The sequence below is a fragment of the Anolis sagrei genome, chromosome 3 (genome assembly GCF_037176765.1).
Source record: "Anolis sagrei isolate rAnoSag1 chromosome 3, rAnoSag1.mat, whole genome shotgun sequence".
Lineage (NCBI taxonomy): Eukaryota > Metazoa > Chordata > Lepidosauria > Squamata > Dactyloidae > Anolis > Anolis sagrei.
Genome location: NC_090023.1, coordinates 90,679,241 through 90,704,043, shown reverse-complemented (window position 1 = coordinate 90,704,043; position 24,803 = coordinate 90,679,241). Strand labels below are relative to the sequence as shown.

The 24,803-nt window shown below is 40.2% G+C and overlaps 1 protein-coding gene across 1 annotated transcript in view; it reads right to left on the bottom strand.

Annotated features, from left to right (window-relative positions):
• The window catches only part of ACE2 (angiotensin converting enzyme 2), a 40,858-nt gene extending 25,754 nt beyond the window's left edge, over positions 1-15,104 (bottom strand). Inside the window, exons 1-7 of the mRNA XM_060770011.2 lie at positions 14,774-15,104; positions 13,845-14,113; positions 8,229-8,387; positions 6,876-6,969; positions 4,640-4,783; positions 3,772-3,884; positions 1,123-1,231 (exon numbers count right to left, since the gene is read on the bottom strand). Coding sequence (XP_060625994.2) covers positions 1,123-1,231; positions 3,772-3,884; positions 4,640-4,783; positions 6,876-6,969; positions 8,229-8,387; positions 13,845-14,027 — 802 coding nt within the window. The 5' untranslated portion in view covers positions 14,028-14,113; positions 14,774-15,104. The remainder of the gene's footprint in view (positions 1-1,122; positions 1,232-3,771; positions 3,885-4,639; positions 4,784-6,875; positions 6,970-8,228; positions 8,388-13,844; positions 14,114-14,773) is intronic.
• Positions 15,105-24,803: the final 9,699 nt, after the last annotated feature.

Below are 24,803 nucleotides of genomic sequence, written 5' to 3'. Positions count from 1 at the left end.
ATTTGCCACTCGAAAGAATCATCACCTTGTTCTCTGCATCATGCAAAGTCCCTGCCACATAAAGTTTAGCTAGTTTCTAGTTAGGCAGCAACTAGCTAACTAAATTAACTAGTTAACTGGTTAGATAGAAAAATGCAAATTATTTCTCATAAACAAGAGCAGAGCATTAAATGGAAACACCTGACTCCATCCAAATACAACAAAGGCCTGGGCCAACTAATGACAAATCTTGATAAATCTACATTGTTCCTCTGTCAAAGGCCTCTGTTGCCCTGTTCAGAATGATTCATATGGTTTGAAAATACATTCATGTGGCAAAAATATTTCCTGCCTCTGGCCAGAATAAGGCACGTGGCAGGAGCCAGTAAAGAATAGCGATGGTCTTAATTTATCTTGTTTCACATCCAGATAGCAATTCCTGCCATATGTATTGTTGAGAAGAATGCTATCTCATGGCTTTGAATGAGTATGTCCTCAATTGAAGGAAACAACCATTAGAACACAGCTGGAAATCTCTCTTGAGTGTGTTAAATGGAAAGAACGATAACATTTTGGAAGATGATAACACCCCTTACTTATGCCAAAGGGAGAGTACAGATGTAAACCATGTGTGCGAAGCAAAATGAGGTTGAGAAGAAGGACAGAACGGAATTAGAAAGAGGGTTGTGAAGGCTACAGCAGAAGAACTTGTACAAGGTATCGAATCCCTAACTTGGCAAGAGTGATCCCCTTACTTCATTGTGGGTGAGATGAGTGGTTTTCTAGATATTCCCCTTTACTAATGGCCATGCTGCTGACGATCCATTTTGAAGATCAAAAACTGAGAGCCACTGTTCTACTTCAAAGGAAGACTTGGGATCATCTTGTTGATATTGGATTCCAAATCCCAAAACTCCTATCAAGCACAGCCAATGGCTGGCATAATGGAGTTGCAATCCAACAAAGTGCAGCAGGACACAAAACGACACCTTTTCTATGTGAATATTTGTAAATATATTAAAGAACAAAAAATTAAACATTTTAGTAACTTTTATGTTGCTTGTGACATGGAACCTCCTAAACGAGTGTTTTCTGTCTTTTTGACATATAACAGGCACTGCTAGTAATGCTGTATTTTCATACCAAGTAAATGAGCAGGAAGACATCCGTTGGGGTTAATGTTCCTTGAGCCATAGACCTTCTGCAAATTGTGCCTCACATAAGCATGCAGCTGCCTATACAAGGGTTCTATCTGGAAAACAACCAGAATAATTCAATTTCATTTGCCTTGCTGGGAAATGTAAAGTTTTTCATTAGTGTTTTACCCTAGTCAGCTTGAAATTATATCATACTGTGCCCAGTGTTTCCTTGTGGCAACTGAAGAAAAAACTGGTAAGAACGTGAAATGACAGCCAAGTGACATTGGTGTTACCTCTTAAAAGCACCATTGAGTCCAGATCAAGAGCAAAGATAAGAGCAAAGGTAATAAAAAATATATTGCCACACCTACAGCCCCAAGCTACAAAGGGCTAGAAACTAGGATAAATGCATTGCATGCAGGGAAACTTTGCTTTCGGGATGTACATCTTGTGGTCCTTTAAATGTTGTTGAACTGCAACCCTCAGTACTCCTGAATAGCAAAGACATTGAGGAGCAATGAATAGAACTGCAGTCAAGAACCAACTGGGCAGTACAAATGTCCCACTCCTCCCTGGCTTACTTTCTTTAATTCACAAGTAAACCACAATCTAGACTAGTTCATCCACAAGTCTCCCATTACCCTAATTTTATTTCTTAAATTCATCTAATTTCACACTGTGATATTTAATTGACACCAAAGCAATTTATTTCACTGGACTTTTTCACACTGCACAATTAAACTACACAATTATTCTTCAATCCCACTTGTATTTTATCCTTGATAATGCTTGGATCTCGAGCTTTGTGAATTTTCTTTACCAGAAAATTCAAATGACTCCAAAGAATAAAACTCAGAATTCTGTAGTAGAAACCACAACAGTTAAAATGGGATGAAAGTTCTATAGCTGTCTAGTGTGAAATACCCCCTCTCTCTTTAGTTCCCTGCTGGAGAAGGGCTTGGAGAGAGAAGCTGGGTCCAAGGTTTAAGCCTCCTTTTTCTCAATGCTGGCCAAGTCCAGAGAAGGGATTCATGCTCTTAATTACATTATAAAGAAAAGGATCATCTTATTAAACCAGAAGGTCTTGGGATGTGCATTTTTATAATGGTGCCACCAATGTTACAAGCTTTGTTATTTCTCCATATTTATCAACTTAGGGTGAGATGAGAAATAATTCTCTCATGTTTTTATAGGATAGCGGTTCTCAACCGGTGGGTCCCAGGTGTTTTGGCCTTCAACTCCCTGAAATCCCAGCCAGTTTATCAGCTCTTAGGATTTCTGGGAGTTGAAGGCCAAAACGTCTGGGGACCCACAGGTTGAGAACCACTGTTGCATGTGGATGGGTGACCTCTCCCACCAACAAACAAAAACACAGAGTTGGGAGGAAAAAATGGCCACAACTTCTTTATTGATTACAGGAAAAAGGATTGGCTGTCATGCATGGGTTCTGGATCATGATCGGTCAGCCTGCTGCTGACCGATACTACATACACACTAGGGTGCCGCCGGCATAATACAGGGCTAACATTACTCAGCAACCCTGGTAATGACTGGGCATTCCGCCTCCCTTCCGCTAAGTAGAGGAAGAGAGCCAGATCCAGGGCCCATGCTACATGCCAACCCAAAGTTGTGACAAGCTAACAATAACCGAACACATGGCAACCAACTGAACACATGACAACCATGCAGGGCAGATGGGATGGACAAGCTGAAGCAGGCACTTTGCCTACAAAGGATCAGGACAGCCCTAAAAAGGCTGCCCAGCAAAAAGAAGCCTCCTGCATGCTGAATGGCCAGTGGGAGGGCACCCCCTGCCGCAACGGGCAAAGTATTTATAGAAGAACTTGTGATTTCAGTGATATTCCTAGAGCAAAGAGAAAGACTAATTGTTGGTTGATTTTTGCCATATATAAAGGCTTGATGCATATCTTAATTATTTTTAAATTTTCTTGTGTGCAATTACAAGGTAATTTTGAAAGTCATGGCTGTTGTGTTTGGTCCTGCACATTCCGGCTTGGCTGCCACTGAATTTTATCTGTGATTGTATATTCCTAATGTGAACCATAAAAGCAGCTGAGCGATGACTGGGAATGGGCTATCATAAGAACATAAGGCCCTGGGTTGATTTGTTCAAAGGTCAGTGAGCCAGCATTTGTCCTGAACAATGTTCTGAAGATTATTCTAGGATTCATACAAGCCAAGCATGACGGCAGTAGAAAGCTCTTAAGATGTTCATTTCTTGCACATGAAAGGATTTTTTTTTTACCAGTGCACACTGCACAAAATGGTACTATGACTGAATAGAGAAAATCCTTGTCAGAATCCTACAGACTTCTACATAATGAGATTTGATAGATCTCTCAACAGTCAGGCCCATGTAGCACTATTTCGTTGTGGTATGACATACTGGGAGTAGGTGACAAAATGATATCTTGAATCAGGGTTCTTCTATGCAATAAAGCAAAGTGCTGCAACCTTTTGCCAAAGTGCTATTGGGGCTTTATGCTGACATATCCGCTGATACTTTTTACATACTTGCATAAGGAATGATCCCTTTTCTCATGCAATTCTATTTTAACCCACAATGCAACTGACCGGCTTTGGAGCTTGACAGCTTTGACCAGGATGGCAATAATTTAAACTAAAATTTTACTTGTTTAAATGTGTTTTCCACATCGGTAATCAGCTTTGCACGTGGGTATCGATACTCCTCAGGGAAATCTACTTCATAATCGGATCTCCAGTAATCTCCATAGTCAGTATAACCTGGAAAACAGTTTTAGAGTCAGTCAATTTACAATAAAAATGATATCATGAGCTTGAGAAGAAATGCAAAGGTTGTAACTCTGGCCATTGTTTGTCCAGTAATAATTGATAGTTTTCATTGTACGCAACCCAAGGATGTGGGTTGGACCAAAGGGCTAATCTTGTAATGCATTGGGCTATATTCTCTGTAAATATGCACTTTTTGTCTGTTCTTGGATCCAACTCTGAGCCAGGAAGCTCAGGTTTCAATGATGGTGAAGAGTGCATTTAAACTTGGTACTTGTATATAAGTGTATGCGTATTTACTGTTGTATGTCTTAATTAGATTTTAATTTTTTAGTCTAATTTTAAACTTTTGAATTTTTTGAATATTGATTTAAATATTTTGAATTTTTTGTAAGCTATTTTGAGTCCCAAAGTGGTGGAGAGGTGGTATATAAATAAAAAGATTAATAAATACACTAGCAAGGATAATGGTGTATCGAGGTCCTCCAAAGTAATTCTATGGTATGCCTCCATCAGAAGCTGATCAAAGAATTGCACTGGAAGACCTAAAGATGCCTTGAGAGAGGTTCTCTCTGGACGTTTTTTAATGTGACTAGTAGTATGTTGTCAGTGGAAGTCATTCATCCAATAGAGTTTGCCATTAACAGTATGCATGGATTGTACCGTATATAGAATTCAGAAAATGCGGCTAAATACTAAAAAGGAAACCAACAACCAAAAGCCATCAATATTATAGTACTGAGACTTACCATTACTTCTTGCAGCCTCATTGTTCAATTCAACATAACCTTCATACAAAGGCCTCATTTGCTTTCCCACATCAGCTCTCCAACCTTGCCAAGCCCATAATCTCTCTGAGTAGTCAGTGCTCTCTGCCATTATAACGTCCAAGCCTGTTGCCATGAAATCAAGTTTATATACAATTAAAATTGGGATTTTGCTGTAGTTTGGCAAAATTTCAGTTATACAGATCCACAATTTAGTATACCAGCTTTTATTGTTACATGCCTTCAAGTCATTTCTGACATAGGAAGATTAAAGTTCAACCCATGGGCCAGTTGTGGCCCCTGTTCAAATTTCCAATTGTGCTCTTTCTACAGGCCTCCCTCCCTTCTTTCCTTCCCTCCTTCATGGGAATCAGAGCCCCGGAAAAAGCGGGCTCCTCGGAGGGGGGGGGGGGAGAAATGGCAGCCTCTTATGTTCCTTCTCCTCTGGTGGCTCTGGCCTCAGGCATCCCTTCCAAGTTGCCCTTTGTCTCTCTCTCTCTCAGTTCCCCTGCTACTTTTTCTTTATTTCTTGCAAAGGAAGGCTCCCCAATTGCCCTGCTTGTCCCATGTGCTCATTGCTGGTGCTGCCATCACTGCTGCTCTAGATGACAAGTGCCTGCCTGGCTTCCCTCCCTTCCTTCCCCCTTCCTTCTCCACCCCACCTTCATCCCCTGTCACCATCCTGCGTTTTCCAAAAAGACTGCCCTTTGCTGTGGCTCCTCCTTTGGTAAGAGCCAGGCGGCAACTATAACCCCCCCTCCCCCCCCCCCCGCCTCCACAATCAACATCCTTCTAACAAGTGGACATGCCTCCTCTGTTGAAAATTAACAAAAACCCTACTTAGCTTGACTCTCTCATAAGCCAAAAGCAGGCCCACACTTCCCATTGAAAGATGTTTAAGTTGGATAAAATTGTTCATTTTATATATTGTATTGTTCTTTCATGGTTTTTTGTGGGTTTTTTGCATTACAAGAAAGAAATATGCAGTGTGCATAGGAATGTGTACATATTTTTTCAAACTATAGTTTGCCCCCCCAACAGGCTGAAGGACTGTGAACTAGCCCTTGGCTTAAAAAGTTTGGATATCCCTGTTATAAGGCAACTCTCTAACTTGATTTTCTTGGCAAAATATATTCAGAGGGGTTTTTCTATTGCCTCTGAAGTTGGGACAATGTTGCCTGCAGTCCGTTTCCAAGACCAAGAGAGGATCTGAATCCTAGTCTCTAGGAGTTGTCATCCAATGATCAACCCACTGATTATTATTTTAATTACATCAGCTGGAGTGCTCTGCTAAGTTAAATCAGTGATGGAGCATCCAGACAATCTCCTTTACCACATTCAGCCCAAAGGAATAGAGTCCTCAGCTTTCCTTTCCATGGACAATGCAAGTTTAGTGTTGCTGGGGCTTAGGAGTCCAACAACATCTGGTTGTTGTAGGTTTTTCAGGCGGTATGACCATGTTCTAGAAGCATTCTCTCCTGACGTTTCACCTGCATCTGTGGCAGGCATCCTCAGAGGTTGTGAGGTCTGTTGTAAACTAGGAAAAATGGGTTTATATATCTGAGGAAGGTCCAGGGTGGGAGAAAGAACTCTTGTCTGTTGGAGATATGTGTGAATGTTTTAATTGGCCACCTTGATTAGCAACTACTATGTCAGGCTACACAGAGAAGCCACTGAAATCTACAAGCATGTGGACAATTTCAGTAGAAAAGGAGAAACCATGAAAAGATCAACATCTGGATACCAGTATTAAAAAAATTAGAACAATAAATAAAGAACAAATCTCAAACACAGGGGAACTCCAGAGAAGAAACAATCAGGAACACCTAATTACCTCTCAACAAAGAATCCCCCCAGGCAGTAACAAGCTACACTGGAAAACTGTCAGGCCATCAAATGCTAATCAAGGTGGCAAATTGAAACATTCACACCTAGTTCCAACAGACAAGAGTTTTTTCTCCCACCCCGGACCTTCTACAGATATATAAACCCAATTTTCCTAGTTTCCAACAGACCTCACAATCTCTGAGGATGCCTGCCATAGATGCAGGCTAAACGTCAGGAGAGAATGCTTCTAGAACATGGCCATACAGCCCGAAAAACCTACAACAATCCAGTGATTCCGGCCATAAAAGCTTTAGACAATACATTGAACATCTAGAGGATTGCATGACTATATGTAAAGAAATACAGGAAATGCTCATTATCTCTACTGTACCTGGTTCCAGAAGTAAACAGGTGGAAGGATCAGATGGCTTGCACACAGCCCCAGTACTATAAATGGTACTCATTTTATTCAAAATAGAGTTCAGCTGCAGTTGAAATGAGAAGGATATCATTTGAAAGGTATGGTGCAAATTTTAACTTTTAAGACCAGTGTTACAGTAATGTTTTTTGGGCTAAGATCCTACATCAGAGTTGTGTAGCTTAAATCTCCGCAAGTGGAGTTATGTACTGGTTTTTCCAGGCTTTACTTATGCTGACTGGCAAACTTGTGCAGCTAAATGAATAGTTGAATATACTACTGAATGCCAAGCCAAACTAGCATGCACACTCACTTGCACTAATCCCATGCTTTTGTGGACATATCAGTCTTGCTGGTATAATTCTGCTTCAGCAACCTTGAATTAAATGTGAATATTTTGCATTTGACAAAAAATATCCAACCACTTCTATTTATGTAGACATCTGCCTGCACTCCTGGATCAATTACATGTAAGAGAGGAGACACTCCACTATCATAAGTAAATGTCCTCCCTATGTCTTTACCTTACTCTGTTATCCCATTATGATCCCAGAGAATTTGGTGGCCATGAGCCTCAACAGGGAGGTCAAGCTAGTTGTAGAAAGGTGATATCCTGTTGCTAGATGTCCTGGGTGACTTCTGGAGAGTATGAGAGGATGCTTTCGTCATCTTGCAGGTGAAACACAACTAGCTGTCTGCCTATCTGTCCTGTGTCTTTCCCATGCCACTAAATTGTATCATTTTCCCTAAATGATGAAAATGAGATAGGAATGCAAAGGGTATACAGCGTAATAGACCTGGATTCTGCCATATATTGCTAAGCATATGCATTCAGACCAACTTATATTGTAAGCAGCTTTGGATCCCATTTAGTAGAAAAGTGGTATATAAAGCAAATACCTAAATAAAGATACTTACACATGTCAGCAAAGGATGCCAGCTGAAGATTGCAACCGATAGATTTGCTCACCCCCCCCCCCAATAAAACCCCAAACAAACCAATTGAATCAAGTAGAACATAGTGCAATCAATGGGAATGGGCAGCACAAATTTATATATTTTAAGGACTCAAAATGTGGCCATTTTGTAAAATATATCATTTTGTAGAGTGAGCGGTTTATAGTTTTTCAGCATGACTTAACATGATATGTGCATGGAATCATTTAGTTTTATTATCTATCTTTATGCTTCTAACAAAATAAGCATATTACAATATAGGCTATAATATAAGAGTAAAAGCAAAACAAAAGAAAGGTTTATTTTACGACCATCACCTGACAGATTGATTTCAACACAAAAATATCCCATAGATATTAGGCGACATACTTGATTGTATTTTTCTGTGGGTAAAACAGATGATCCTCTGTTTCGTAGGAAATGAAGCTGGAGTTTAACTGTATCATTATTAATGCTGTTCAGATCAAACGTACTGGCCCTTTGGGATGCCTCATCATAAAACTTTGCCCATTCAGAACCCACTTCATTCTGCAAATAATAAAAAAGGATTTTATATTATTCATTTGAAAAATAAACATACACAGAATGTTGGACTATATAATGAGTGATCCGAATGTAATAGGATGCAAACTGGGACCTTGGTTTTAAGTCTTCAAAGAGAAAGGGAGAAGGTTGGATGGAAAGGCAGGCATAATTGGCCTTTCTGGTGGCATCACCTTTTGTCATCAGCTGTAGTGGGAGACACAGAAAGAACCTCCTCAAAGACTGAGTAAATACAGTCTGGCATGCCCTGGGCAACGTTTCTTGTAAATAGCTAATCTTTCCAACCCAAAAGCATTGCCTTATTATGGAATGCTTTTGACACCAAATAAATAATCAGCTCCAGTGAATATAACTGTCACACTGTGTGCCATTCACTGGGAAAATAGCCTCAGACAGACACATGCTAATCCAGTATGTGAAGAGCAAGGGAACTCAAATCATTCTGAAGTTGATGGACTGCTAGTTTCACCACTAGCCTCACCATTGGCCAGGCTCACGTTGACAAGATCCCCCAATAACTCATATTGGTGGGAAATGGAGTATCCAGAAATAAAGGATTACCACAGTCTCCTGTCTTGCAACGGGATTTTGTAACAAGTGTCAGACAGAGGGGGTCCTACAGATGTGACGAGTATCAGGAGTTTCTGGTTTGTGTTGCTGTAGTTCTGACAAGGTGTCTACTGGCTAAATTGCAGTTGTTGTGCACCTTCAAGTTTTCTGACTCATGGTAACCTTAAGGTGAATTTTTCACAGGGTTTTCTTGGAATGATTTGCTTTCCACTGAGACTGGGAGAGTATAACATGCCCCCTGGGTTTCTATGGCTCAGTTGGGATTTGAAACCATTCTCCAAAATCTCAGGATATTTATTGCATGAGGCGGACAAGCCAGTATTGTAGCTAAACCATTGCCAAAGTACCTCACAATACCGTGTGCATCCTACTGCCAATCCCCCCCCTCACCCCCCAGCTGTGATTCTTCTATCCCTAGCTACTGACTGGTAAGATCCACCAATAGCTAGGGGTCAGTGCAATATCCTGTAGTGCTCTCATCACCTGCCTTAGTGTGATGAGTCCCTTCTCCATCTCTACCAGCATGCCACCAATAAAATGACATTATGGAGTGGATTCCCCATCTCCACCCCCCCCCCAGTCTGTTTTATTTTATATGTGTTTTATATGTATATGTGCCTTTTTGTTATCTATTTATTAATTGTGTCAGAAGAGAGTTGAGGGTACAGTTATAATGTATTATAATGTATTTCAAAACACAAACAAAGTTAAAACTTGGCATTATGCTAAATGTCTTTCAAAAAGAAGCTGGCCTTTTTGTTTTTAAATGCTGGAATCATGCAATTGCACTGAAATAAAAACACAGGAACAGCAGTTGTACAGGAAGGCAGAGTTACAAGGGTGTGCAAAATTACAATTGTGGGACATAAATTAGCAAATCAGTGCTAATGAAGAGAGATGCAATATCAAGGATGCTCAGCATGGTATGTTTCACTATCAAAGATAACACTATGTAACAAAATTTGAAAAAAAAACCTGTTCCTGATTTGAAAGTGTTATTTCCTGTTTAATTGTGTGGTACTTACTTTGAAAGTAGATATACACTCTAGAAACTTTGTTTTCTGGAATATAATACAGACTGTGTTGAATTGGTTGAGACTCTATGAGATATTCATTGAAAAACGATAGCAAAATAGTTGCAGGATATCCCTGCAGGATATCCCACAGAACCAAAATAGCTGCAGGATATCCCACAGAACCAAAGTTTTTGAAGTTTAATAAACTTTTTCCATGTTTTTATGATAGAACCAATGAATGAATGAATGAATGAATGAATAACAATATCTGATTTGTAGTCTTCCAAACAGTTTCCATTTCCATTTCTAGACTTTGCTCTGGAATTTACAAATTTAGATTTTTTGGGCTACGATTGCAAATATGGCAACCTTTAATGTTATATTTTTGGAATAATCCGCTAACAGGTCACAGATAACTGCTGACTGTTGCTATGCTGCCCTTTCTTCTAAAAGGGCTCCCAGGAGATTGTTTCTGGGGTCATTATACCAATGACATTTATATTCCAAGAACAAAAATTGTGTTATATAGCGTAATGAAAACATGGCATGTTTCCACTATAGACAGTAATACAACTGTAGTGGAACATCAAGTTTATGCAATGAAGTATTTCATCCAGTACCGAAACGATTACACCACACTGGGTCTCACTAATTAAAAGTATTTTCTGACAATTTTCCACTAAAACATGTTACTATGACCTTTTAGTGGGCTTCATTTTAATTCCAGCTCCTTTGCTTCCTTTTTCTAAAACCATCTTTTTCTTTCATTTTTATGGGGCTATACTCTTATAGTGTGCTATTGCATGAAATGGCACTTTGCACTGTAATTCTCTCCCTCTTCATATCTATATTTCACAGAGGAGAAAATGTGTCCATCAAACCATAGGCTGATTTAAATAAATCTTTGGAAGAGCCTTAACACACATCCAGGAAATTGCTACAATAAGCAGTGCTACAAAAAAAAAATGGAATAAGTATAGAGGTGAACACATCTGGCAAAACCTGAACAAAATCCAAGGATCTATAGTTCAAAAACCCACAATTCCTTAGATAAACCTGGAAGAACTCCTTGGACAAAGTATTAATTTATTCTATTTATGCTATGCCTTTCTTCTAACATGGAATTTAAAGTGGCTTGCAACAAAACTAAAACAAAACAAGGCATAAAACTGATGATAAAAAGTTAAAACGTAATCAAGCTATATACCACATTAAAATATTATTAAATATAAAATATGGAAAAAACACAGAAAGCAGAACATTAAGGAGCAAAAATACAACACATTTAACCAATCATCAGCTAATAAACAAAAGCTTCTTTTGAATAAAACAATCTTTGGTTGTTGGAAAAACGACAGCAGAAAAGTCTACTTTCCTGTGAGTTGGGAGCAGCCACCAAAAAGGCTGTCTCCATATCCATATTTGATGGACCTATGACTGCGGTGGGGCAGATAAAGCCTTCCCTTGTGGTTCTTAAAACTTGGGTAAGTCCATCTAGGAAATTCAGCATTTGAATGGGCCTATGCCTTATAGGACTTTATAGGTCAAACCAGCACTTTGAATTATGCCTGGAGAAAAATCAATAGCCAGTAAATTTGATTCAACAAGGAAATGACATGATCCGTGTAACTAACAGGAAATGTCAGAGCCATTCAGTTATTCTAAAATGGAAATAAAATTGGAAAATCCAAAGCTTAGTCCATGCTGAAGGCCACCCATAAAGATCTTCAACATGAACCCAGTCAAAATGTAAGTAAACAAATACAATTTCCTTCAAAAATACAGAGAGAAACTGGGGAAAGATGAACGCTTATATTATATTTTGGTTGTGGCATTTAAGCGCTATCATGTTACTAAGAAAGTTGGTGTTAATAATTATTCAGACTTTAGTTAGCTTGTTTTGCAACAGAATCAATGTGCTTTAGGAAAGCAGATGCCTAAAGTACAGCAGACCTGAAGTCCACTTGGGAGAGACAATATTACATTGATGAAAACTGTTAATTGAATATATGATTGAAAGAGCAGACCACGCATCAAATTAATGGTTCTGGTTATAATTTAAAGGGGTTGAAATAGCATATCAGTGAAAAATGAACTATGAAAAAGCAAGGGATGGCTGTATACATACATAGCCCTGGTTGCTTAAAGTGATGGTTTCCATATCAGTAAAGTAAAGTGGAAAATCCATTTTAACTTGAACTTTAAATAAGTTTCCTAGGTGGACTTTTTTTGCGGGGGGGGGGGGGGGGTTATATTCTGCACAGTTTAGACAAAAACCTGGAGTTGGTTTCTCACCCTGCCAACAGGAGAACTGCCAGCAGGACTCAAAATGTCAAATTGGCTCTGCTATAGTTTTCCATGCATCTTGTAATTAATTGAAAGCTGTGCTGGGACTAATTACTAAACAATTTATAACTCCCTTAGAATGATGTCTTAAAGAGGTAGAGAGTTAGAAGATGAGGCAGGCATTTGAGGCCCAGCTTTGCCCAAAGCCTTGTTGGGGGCCCTAGAATAGCAGAGTGAAAGTGCTTTGCCTTGTTGTTTCTGCTTGATGAAACACAAAGGGGTGATCTCAGTAAACCTTATCCAGTTCTCTCTTTGCACTTAGGGCACCTGTTAGGCTGAAAAGATTGCAGATCTAGCTCATCCACCTCACTGCTTATCACTAACTCAATTTTGTCTCCCAATGGGGGAACGGTTTCCTTACTGGCTAAAAAGTGCCAGGAGGGAGAGAATCCAGTGTTTACCCATCCAAGGTGAAAGCTTCATCCAGCATCATCCTAGAACTACAGGCTTAAGCACTTTTTTCTTCTTCTAGTGAATTTAACAGTTGTAGTAATCTTGAACAATTATAGAAGTGTAATGCCTCTTGAACTTCCATTCTATAGATCCTGGAATTTAGGGGAGTTCTGGTCCTAAAATTCCAAGGAGTCCAGTGGAGCATTCTAGCAGAGAGGTCTTAGGAAAACATTTAACTTGTTTCTATAGAACTGAACCATAACTGCTAAAGTGACATCAATAATTTCTCATGGTGCAGTGCAGAAAATCAATGGCTGCTGCTATGGTAAACAATATGATAGTTGTATTGGGTCAGTAGACATTAGTAATTGAGAGTCAGGAACCTATAGCAAACCTCTGTAGCTGAAGGGTTTTTGTTTTGGTTTTTTTTGTAGGTGGCAGTTGGGTACAAAGCATTTCTAGCACAACAGGGTAATCTACAAATGGTGCTGTTCCAGAAAATCATAAGATTCTATCCTATCTGCTTTAGTGCATTGCCTTTCTTTTTAAAAGGCAGCAAGTACATTAATTAGATTTAAAATAAATCATAATTAAAGGACAAAATGGGCAATACTGTCAGAGAGGAGACAAATGGATACATAAAGTGGGGATCAGAGTAGAAAATGTCACCTTCAAACTTATTCAGGCTGTTTCAGGAAAATAACAAATTTTGATGTCTGCCTCTCATTCTCCTTTGTGGAGAGGAAAAGCAGGAAACATAATAAACATAATTATAATTTAGTTCCAGTCTCTGTTCATGTAAACCACCCAGTTGACTCCATATCAGTGAATTCTGGACCAGCACATAACACAGTCTCCCCAAAATTGCCACCCTCCAAATAACTGAGATTACAACTTTCATCATTTCTACCACTTGTGCTAATTGGGAAATACAGGTGTTTTAATTTGACACCTCTGAAAAGTACCAAATTGTAGGAGGCTGGCATCTGGTTTGAACCCCTAATGATGCTTAATTTTCCATTTTATTACCCACTATTTCAAGCTCTTCCTAAGCTCTTGTTTCTGACTTCTATCTTATGTTCTAAGTCAGTAGAAATAACTTGTCAGCAGTACCCACCATCTTCTTGGCATTCTCTTCTGTGATGTTGGTATTATAATCCCATGATGCGAGTGAACTTTCATAAGATCGGTTTTCTGCGTTGAAGTTAAATTGCAACAAAAATTCAGCTGCCTGTTGGGTCACATCCTGTGCTACAGCCAGAAGAACCAAGTTCCAAATAAGATAGAGCTGGAACACCATACTTCCACTTAGGATAAGAGATGCCGTGGGAATACACTTTCTTCAAGAAGGTTTCTGCAGTTGGCACTTATTTGTATATAGGCTGGCTAAGGGAGGGAAAAAGACAGAATCCAGTGATCTAGACCATTTATAGTTCTATTTCTGCAAAGGGCAGAATCTAGATGTTGATACGTGTTTTTTTTCCTTCTTCCAAGTATGCTAACAGTGAATAATTAACTTTAAAGAAGCTTAAGTACCTTTAGTACTTTACAACTCTTTTGAAAGGCTTTTCCATACAGTTAATATTTTACATATGGTTAATATTTTCTCGCTTTCTTTCTCTTAAATACTTCTCTCCCGCCTTTGAGGAGAAGCCTCCGCAAGGCGGTTCACACAAATTAAGTAAAACATTCCCCCAGCAACCTGTCAACAAGCTGCTACATAACACTCTCACTGTTATATATTATCTTGGTTTCCTAAGCTGCGAGCCTGAGAATGTGATAAGTTCAGAGGTCTGCAGCCAGTATTTCTGACTGGCCACATCAGATGGAAAGAAGAAATTTAAGTTTCATCACCTCAGTATACTCAGCAGTGCAAGCTCAGCTTCTACCCTGTCTTTCTTTTCCTGTTGCTCTTCTGGACTACACTTTCTACTAGCCCAGTTTCCCATGGCCTGATAGGAACCCCATGGCCCCCTTTTTCTAGGCCACTGATCTTCTAGGATTTTTTAAGAAAACATTTAACCAATGACAGAGTTTCTTCCCTACCTATCTGTAGTGCAAGTGCTTCTTCCACAGCATTGCTGGATCTTTCCTTGGTTAGCGCGTTGAAGTATAGACGTGTTACTGCAGTTCTTGCCCATGAAAAGTTTCTGGCTGAACTCATCTCGCCTTTGCTCCAATGTCCTTCTGCAAGTTGATAAAAACCTTCCTTTTTTGGAAGGTAGTTAGGCTATGCATTTTGTTCCCTTAGTGGATGTAGATTTTAATGTAGGTTTTTTAAAATGCTTCAGCGTTGTATTCTGTAATAATCAGCTAGTGTTTATTGTCACATTGTAAAAGCTTTTAAGCACACACACGAGTTTATTATCTTGTCTTGTTAGCTGCCTTGATGGGATATAAATACATTGAACAAAGAGAGAAGGCGGTCTTCTTGGAGCGGAACAAGCGTCAGGGTGACATAGTGAATCCTAGGAGATCATCGTTTCATAGGTCTCTGCTCTTACTCACAATTTTCAGATTATGTAACATTTTCCCCCCTAAAGTGTTTTACAAACAGTCATGTAGAAAGCAGTTTTTCAGGCTGGTGTATAAGTGATTTAACAGTGAACCAAAGTAATAGTACTTTACAGAGCTGGACAGCAAAACTTATTTTCTTACTCTTTCTTCTTTCTCCCTTTAAAGGGGGCATTGGTTTTGGTTTCATTTTCAAATGAATCTTGTTCATGTAAATGAGTTATTTATTGTTAGAAATTGTGCCAGGGCCTTTTTATTCTTTTGTTATTTCTTCAGTTGTTTATGTCATCCATTTACCCACACATGATGCACATGATGGATTATTCATCTATCTACAATTACCAAAGTTGTTAATGAGGAAGAACTCACAGGACGAGGAGAGGCTGTTGTCATTTGTTATTGTATGAGCCTAATGAGAAAGGCAACTTTTCTCCCCCTTTTCTCCTCTTCCTCTGTAAACTTAACTGAACGCAAATGTACTTTGAATTCAATCTGAAGCAATTGAAATAAAGTGGCATAGGTGAGGAGTGGAAGGAAAGGAGAGAAAATGAAGTTCAAAAATTAGATGATAAAGGAGGAATTGCATCCGGGGCAATTGGAGGGTATTTCATATAAACTGGTTTATTCCCAATTTTATTGGATTAAAAAAAAACAAACACAAAGAGAGGAAGAGAAGAAGAAGAAAGGGGCGGGGGGGGGAGGGCATACAGTGGGTCTGCAATATCCATTGGGGTGCAGTTCCAGGACCCCCGTAGATACCAAAATCCATGGATGCTGAAGTCCTGTTATATACAGTACAGTGGTTTAGTAAAATTGTATCCCATTTATAAAATAAAGATTTGGGTTTTTTTAATTGACAAAATGTGTACAGGATATAAAAATAGGTCAAGCATGCATTGACTCAATTGGTATACATGCAGTCCCCAAGTGAAAAACAAGATGGGTTCTGTATGGGTTGCTGTGCGTTTTCCAGGCTGTATGGCCTGGAAAACTCACAACCTTTGAGGATGCCTGCCATAGATGTGGGCAAAACATCAGGATATAATTCTTCTGGAGCATGGTCATACAGCCTGGAAAACTCACAGCAACCCAGTGCTTCTGGCCATGAAAGTCTTCAACAACACATGGGTTATCAAGCCATAAAATCCCACATTATCTGAGTGTGGACTCAGATAACCCGGTTCAAAGCAGATATTGTGGGATTTTGTGATTTGATATTCTGAGATATAGGGCTGTGTGGAAGGGCCCTAAGTGAATTGAAGTCTCCAGGGCGAGATGAACTACATCCAAGAGTATTGAAAGAACTAGCAGAAGTCATTCCAGAACCACTGGTGATTACCTTTGAGAATTCTTGGAGAACAGGAGAAGTCCCAGCAGACTGGAAGAGAGCAAATGCTGTCCTTCAAGATGTGGAAAAAAGAGGTCCCAAACAATTACTGTTCAGTCAGGAAAGATTCTGGAGCAGATCATTAAGGAGGGAGTCTGCAATCACTTAAAAGAAATGCTGTGATTACTAAAAGTCACTATGGATTTCTCAAAAACAAGTCATGCCAGACTTATCAACTTTTTCAAGTTACAAGCTTGATAGATGCAGGGTATGCTGTGGATGTAGCATATCTTGATTTCAGTAAGGCCTTCAACAAAGTCCCCAATAACTTTCTTACAACCAAAACAGTCTAATGTGGGCTAGGTGATGCTACTTTTAGATGGATCTGTAATTGGTTAAGCAATTAAACCTGCTCATCAATGGTTCCTCTTCATCCTTGAAAGAAGTGACTAGTGGAGTGCTGCAGTGTTTGGTCCTGGGTCCAGCACTGTTCAACATCTTTATTAATGACTTAGATAAAGGTTGAGAGGATGTGCTTATAAAGTTTGCAGATGACACAAAATTAGGAGGGATAGCTATGCTCCAGAGGACAGGATCAGAATTCCAAATGACAGTAATTAGAGAGCTGGGCCAAAACTAACAATGTGAATTTCAACAAGGACAAATGTAAAATACTACACTTAGGCAGAAAAAATGAAATGCAAAGATACAGAACGGGTGATGCCTGGCTCAACGACAGTACATGTAAGAAAGATCTTGGAGTCTTCATGGACAACAAGTTGAACATGAGACAACAGTGTGATGAAACAGCTAAAAATGCCAATGGGATTTTGGTCTGCATCAAAAAGAGTATAGTGTCTAGATCGAGGGAAGTCATGGTGCCTCTCTATTCTGCTTTGGTTCTTGGAATACTGTGACCAGTTCTGGGCACCAGAGTTCAAAAGAGATATTGATGAGCTGGAAGGTGTCCAGAGGAAGGCAACAAAAATCCATCATTCACAAAAAGCTTAGCCAGTATTCAGAGATGGAAGGAGTTATGGTTCAAGAACATATGGAATAGCACTGGCTCCCCATGCTGCTCATACTGTGCCCCAAAAGTTCTTTATCTTTTCCTCAAGTATTTTAATTCAGTTTGATAGTAAAGAAGTTACATTTGGATGGGGCAGCAATGGAAATTAAATTGAGGATGGCATTTTCATGATGGGATGAGGGGGGGAGGGGGCTTTCACACTTACAATACTTATAATTTAGCTTTGTGTTGTGTGAGTGTCTTTTCTTTCATTGCATACCATCTCTCCAGCAGACATCCAACACGTCTTTTCATCAATGCTATTTGGTTTACACTATTTTAAATGCAGACTAATGCTCTTGGGTAAACAGGCATCACTTCTGAATATAGGATGGCTGGAGAAATGTTTGCTTGTGTTCCATACTAGTGTCTTTGCAACCCTGACCTCTGAGATTACTTGGAAGCCTTTCTTTTAAATGTTTTTGTTGCATTGTGAATAGTCATTCCTTTTTCCAAATCATTGAAACACTCAGGATGGATTGTATTTGAGAAAATGCCAAAAATGTGTTCTTCCAGGTGTTCTTGGAAGAAACTGATTATATGGATCCGTCATAGTCTGGCTTCAGACCAGGTCATGGAACTGAAACAGCCTTGTTCTCCTTAGTGGATATCTATGAAGGGAACTTGACAGGGGAAATGTGTCCCTGTTGGTTCTCTTGGACCTCTTGGTGGTCTTTGGTACCGTAGACCATGGTATCCTTCTAAGATGCCTTGTGGAAATGGGGCTCGAAGGCACTGTTTTACAGTGACTTTGATCCTTCCTAGAGGGTTCCTCTCAGAAAGTGTTATTGGAGGACACTGAAAACATGAGTGTGGGACCAAGCTTTTGGATAATCTATCAGTGCAATATGTAAATATGGAATGGTAGAATGATAACTGGAACAGTCTGGACTACAATATTGGATTATGTGATTTTAATAATTTTAATGTTGAAATGTTTTTAGCAGATGTTTTAATGTATATGTTTTATTTGCTGAATTTGTGTTTTATGGCATCAAATTTGGCTTTTATGTGTGCCTCTCTGAGTCCTCTTCAGGGTGAGAGGGGGGATATAAATATGGCAAATAAATAAATAAACAAATAAAAATGTCCCAGGATTTCTCTTTGAAACTAGCATGTGATTCACTATTATCCAGAGAAACAAATTAAATGTGTCTATTTTAGAACTTGGAAATGCTACTTTTTAATTGTTGTTACAACAGTCAGGATATCCAAGCCAGGATGGCCGCTTTTCTTTTTTTGTTTCCATTGTTTCCATTGTTTTAAGGTCATTGATTCAATATACGATAGTTTCTACATGGAGTAGAGGACTCTGATTTTTTTTGTGTCCGTCTTCCTTGCCACAACTTTGTACTTCTACCATTTTAAAGTTGATCTTTCTTTTTATTGTTCTGTGTAAATATGCAGGTTTTGCCTTGCTGTTACACTAGCCATCTCAAATTTTATTGCCTCAAATGTGCTTCCTTGCCACAGCTTTGTGTTTCTACCATTTTAAAGTTGATCTTTCTTTTCTAATGTTCCATGTGAATGTGCATTTATACATTATTAGATATTCATAAAGTACACTTTCTTATTTTAAAACATGTAACAAAAATTGTGATGGGGGGCAGGCAGCCGGAACAAGTCAATAGCATTTTAATGCATTTCAGTGGTAAATTTGATTTGAGATAAAAGTATTTTGAGTTAAGAGCTCAATTGCAGAATGAATTAAACTCTTAAGTCAAGGTATCACTGTATACTACTATGAAACTCTGTCTATGATATCTGTACAGAAATATATGCCGATCCCTGTTAAGGAATCTGATTGCTAAAGAGCTAATTAGAAGTTACCAATCTAATCTAACCATAGGATTTGTTGTTAACCATTGGGTTAGTAATTAACCACCACATATCCTTAACACGTATCTACATCATAGAAAATATTCTGGGAACAGGTGGATTCAGAGTCAATGCAAAAAGTCCCTAGATAAGGCATTTATTACCCATACAGGCAGGTGCCTCTTTGTTATCTCAGCAGATTTTATGTTGCAGTTGTAAGGACGCTATGCTGCACTTCTAAGGGCACTTTCTTGAAAATTAATTCTTCTGACATCATTAGATCTCACTGGAGCTGATCCTGAAATCATACTGGTGCCTGAGAAGATCTAAATATAGAATATGGCAGGAGCTTAAATGACTACATGATAGCTTATGCCTTAAATCCTTATTCCATTGATTCCCACTAGTCAAAAGTCTAAGGATCTATAATTAATTTTGTGTATATATCAGTCTTGTTATCCATGTCCCTTCCTTACATTTCTTGAAATATAGATTGTAAGCTGTTCATGGAACATGGGTATCTTGTTTATGGCCATGAATGACTTAGGGATGTGGTTATATTTATTCTTCTTAATTGTAATGTTCCTGTTGTGCCTCCACAAGATTTCTCACTGGTTACTCCTGTTAAGCCCCTATTTAGTTAATGGGGATTAGTATTTTATTAATAGTTTGTGGGGTTGGTCTAGATAGCCTCTTCCTCCTTGTATTTGAAACTCCCCTTGCCCTGTCCATTTAAGCCTCCTCTCAGCAGGGAAGCCTCAGCCAAGACCCTCCTAGTTCCTTGAAGAGTCAGCCAGTGTGGTAATTGAAAGGTACACTAGAGTCTCGCTTATCCAACATGAATGGGCCGGCAGAACACTGGATAAGCGAAAATGTTATATAATGAGGGATTAAGGAAAAGCCTACTAAACGTCAAATTACGTTATGATTTTACAAATTAAGCACCAATACAACATGTTTTACAACAAATCAACAGAAAAAGCAGTTCAATACATGGTAACATTATTTAGTAATTACTGTATTTACGAATTTAGCACCAGATGGCTGGATGGCCATCTGTCAGGGGTGATTTGAATGCAATATTCCTGCTTCTTGGTAGGGGGTTGGACTGGATGGCCCATGAGGTCTCTTCCAACTCTTTGAATTGATTCTATGAAAACATAGCAATCTATTGAAACAGCTGTGGATCTGGGCGGAAGGCAGACTGCGTTGGATAATACAGAATGTTAGATGAGCAGAGGTTGGATAAGCGAGATTCAACTGTATAACGTAAGGAAGGTTGGAAGATCCAAAAAATAGAACGTCATGTGAAAGCTATGCAAGTTACATCTAGTCACGTTTAAGCCATACAAGTTACATCAAAGCTATATAAAAGTAAAGACACAACGTAAAGCCACGTCAGAGATATAACAGATTGAGATCCAGTTGAAGTCATATTAAAGTAACATCCAATCAGAACTGTGGATATGCTTCAAGAACTTTAACTCCTCTCAAAAAGATTGGCAGTAAACTCAAGAAGAGAGGAAATTTGAGATCTGTTACTTTATAAATTCTTGTTTTTACTTCAAATATGTAGAATTTGATCTGTTTATTTATTTATTAATTTACAGCATTTTTACCCCCAGGACTCAGAGCGGCTGTTCCCTGCACCACAGACATCTTCCAAATAAATAGCTAATGCAGGGGCAGAACAGTTCCAGATTAGTGATTGGAATTGAAAGCCAATTCAACTGCCATGGCAACATCGATGAAAACCTGAGATTTAAAATCCTTAGCCAGAGGGATTTTAAAACTCGCTAAACTACAAACCCCAAAATTCCACGGGATAGTGCCATGGCAATTAAAATAAAATATAGCAATATAAGAGCATAGTGTGATTAAAAACTTGGCCTTTCAAGGAGATGATAGAAAGTAATCCCTGACCAGTTCTGAATGAAATAGGAACCATTACTATAAGCTTCCAAAATGACCAGTATTATGAAAATTGTCCCTGTTTCACATTCTGAATGTAAAAGACCAGCTTCTTTTTTTCAATAATGTATTTTATTATTTATTATTTAGTATTTATTATTTACTATTTACTGCAAGTCCCATAATCCACGGTCCATCCCCGGCCAAACCACACCAGGATGTAAAGTGGGTCATGAGAGGTCTCTGTGCGAAGTTTGGTCCTGATCAGTCATTGGATAAGGTTAACAGCGGTCTCAGAATGTGAGTGGTCGTACTGCAAGTCCCATCATCCATGGTTCATAGTCCTCCAAACTGCAGTAGGATGTTGAGTGGGTGATGGGGGCTCTGTGTGCCTATTTCGGTCTGTATTGGGAGTGTTCTGACCCAGCCCCCTTTGGCCTTTCCTTTCCTCTCTTTGTCATCTCGGAATGTTGGAAATGAGGCTGGCCAATCAGAGACCATATGCAAATTTCCTTCTGTCATGCCCCGTTTCTGCCATGAACCCTCTTCTCCACCAGGGGCTCCTATTGAAGCTGCCCAATCAGAGACCATATGCAAATAGCACCACAGTGGCAGCCAATCAGAACGCTGGCACATACGCTTCCGCCCTCCACAATTCCTCTGTCCTTCCCATACAAACACTCTTCTTTATTATATACTAGCTTGGGAACCCGGCGCTGCCCGGGTTATTAGAGAAAGTGGGTAATGGCGGTTCTGTATGCCAAATTTGGTCTTTATTGGTCATTGGATAATGGCTGCATTGTTTTCAGGAAGTGAGTGAAGGAACTTGAAGTCCCATCATCCATTGTCCGTTCTCCTCCAAACAGCATCGGGATGTAGAGTGGGTCAAGGTGGCTCTGTGTGCCAAGTTTGGTCTTGATCGGACCTTAGTAAGGGTTGCAGCAGTCTTGGGAAGGGAGTGGAGGGAGTGGAGGTACTTGAAGTCCCATCATCCATGGTCTGTCCTCCTCGAAAGTGCACCAGGATGGAGAGAGGGTCATGGGGGCTCTGTGTGCTAAGTTTGGTCTTGATCAGTCATTGGATGAGGGTCACAGCAGTGTCAGAAAGTGAGTTAAGGTACTGCAAGTCCCATCATCCATAGTCTCCCTCAAACATCACCAGAATGTTGAGTTGGCCATGGGGGCTCTCTGTGCCAAGTTTGGTCTTTATTGGTATTTGGATGAATGACACTGTGGTTTCAGGAAGTGAGTGAAGGTACTGCAAGTCCCATCATCCATTGTCCGTACTCCTCCAAACAGCACCAGGATGATCGGACATTAGTAAGGGTTGCAGCAGTCTTGGGAAGGGAGTGGAGGTACTTGAAGTCCCATCATCCATGGTCTGTCCTCCTCGAAAGTGCACCAGGATGTAGAGTGGGTAATGGGGACTGTGTGCCAAATTTGGTCTTGATCAGTCATTGGCGAGGGTCTCAGTGGTCTCAGGAAGTGAGTGAAGTGACTGCAAGTCCCATCATCCAATGTCAAATTCTTCCAATCCACACCAGGATGTAGAGTTGGTCATGCGGGCTTTCTGTGTAAATCGTGGTCCTGATCCATCATTGTTGGCAGTTGTAATGGTCTTAGGAAGGGAGTGCAGGTATTGCAAGTCCCATCATCCATGGTGCATCCTCCTCCAAACTGCACCAGGATGTAAAGTGCATCATGGAGACTCAGTGTGCCAAGTTTGGTCTTTATCGGTAATTGGATGAGGGTTGCAGTGGTCTCAGAAATTGAGCAAAGGTACTGCAAGTCCCATAATCCATGGTCCATCTTCGTCCAAACCACACCAGGACATAAGGTGGGTCATGAGAGGTCTATGTGGCAAGTTTGGTCCTGATCAGTCATTGGATGAGGTTAACAGTGGTCTCAGAATGTGAGTGATGGTACTGCAAGTCCCATCATCCATGGTTGCAGTAGGATATCGAGTCGGTCTTGCAGGCTCTGTGTGCCAAGTGTGGTCTGTATTGGTAATTTTCTGACTCAGCTCCCTCTGGCCTTTTCCTTTCCTCTCTTTGTCATCTCGGAATCTTGGAATTGAGGCTGGCCAATCAGAGACCATATGCAAATTTCCTTCTCATGACTCCGTTTCTGTCATGAACTCTTTTCTCCACCAGGGGCTCCTCTTGAAGCTGGCCAATCAGAGACCATATGCAAATAGCACAGCTGCCCAGCCAATCGGAATCTTTGAACTTTCAGGCTGGCCAATCAGAGACCACAGTGGCAGCCAATCAGAAAGCGAGCACATACACCGCCACACTTTTGCCCTCCGCATACAAGTTTTGACTTTTATTATATACTAGCTTGGGGACCCGGCGTTGCCCGGGTTATTAGAGAAAGTGGGTAATGTTGGTTCTGTATGCCAAGTTTGGTCTTTATTGGTCTTTGTATAACAGCTGCATTATTTTCAGGAAGTGAGTGAAGGTACTTGAAGTCCCATCATCCATGGCCCATCCTCCTACAAACAGCAGCAGGATATAGAGTGGGTCATGGGGGCTCTGTGTGCCAAGTTTGGTCTTTATCAGTCATTAGATGAGGGTGGCAGTGGTGTCAGTAAGTGAGTGAAGGTAGTGCAAGTCCCATCATCCAAAGTCCATCCCCTTTCAACCTGCAGCAGGATGTAGAGTGGATCATGGGGGCTCTGTGTGCCAAATGTGGTTTTGATTGGTCATTAGAAGAGGGTTGCAGCAATCTTCGGAAGGGAGTGGAGGTACTTGAAGTCCCATCATCCATGGCCTGTCCTCCTCCAAACTGCACCAGGATGTAGAGTGGGTCATTGGAGCTCCATGTGCCAAGTGTAGTCTTGATTAGTCATTGGCGAGGGTCTCAGTGGTCTCAGGAAGTGAGCAAAGGTACTGCAAGTCCCATCATCCATCTCCAAAGTTTTCCAAACAACACCAGGACGTAACGTGGGTCATGAGAGGTCTATGTGCTAAGTTTGGTCTTGATCCGTCATTGGATGAGGTTTGCAGAGGTCTCACAATGTGAGTGAAGGTACTGGAAGTTCCATCATCCATGGTCCACCCTTCTCCAAAACTGCAGCAGGATGTAGAGTGGGTCATGGGGGCTCTGTGTGCCAACGTTGGTCTTGATTGGTCATTAGATGAGTTTTGCAGCAGTCTTGGGTAGTGGAGGTACTTGAAGTCCCATCATCCATGGTCTGTCGTCCTCCAAACTGCTCCAGGATGTAGAGTGGGTCATTGAAGCTCCATGTGCCAAGTTTAGTCTTGATGAGTCATTGGCGAGGGTCTCAGGAAGTGAGTGAAGTGACCGCAAGTCCCATCATCCATTGTCAAATTCTTCCAAACCGCACCAGGGTGTAGAGTGCGTTATGCAGGCTCTCCGTGTAAATTGTGGTCCTGATCCATCATCGTTGGCAGTTGTAATGGTCTTCGGAAGGGA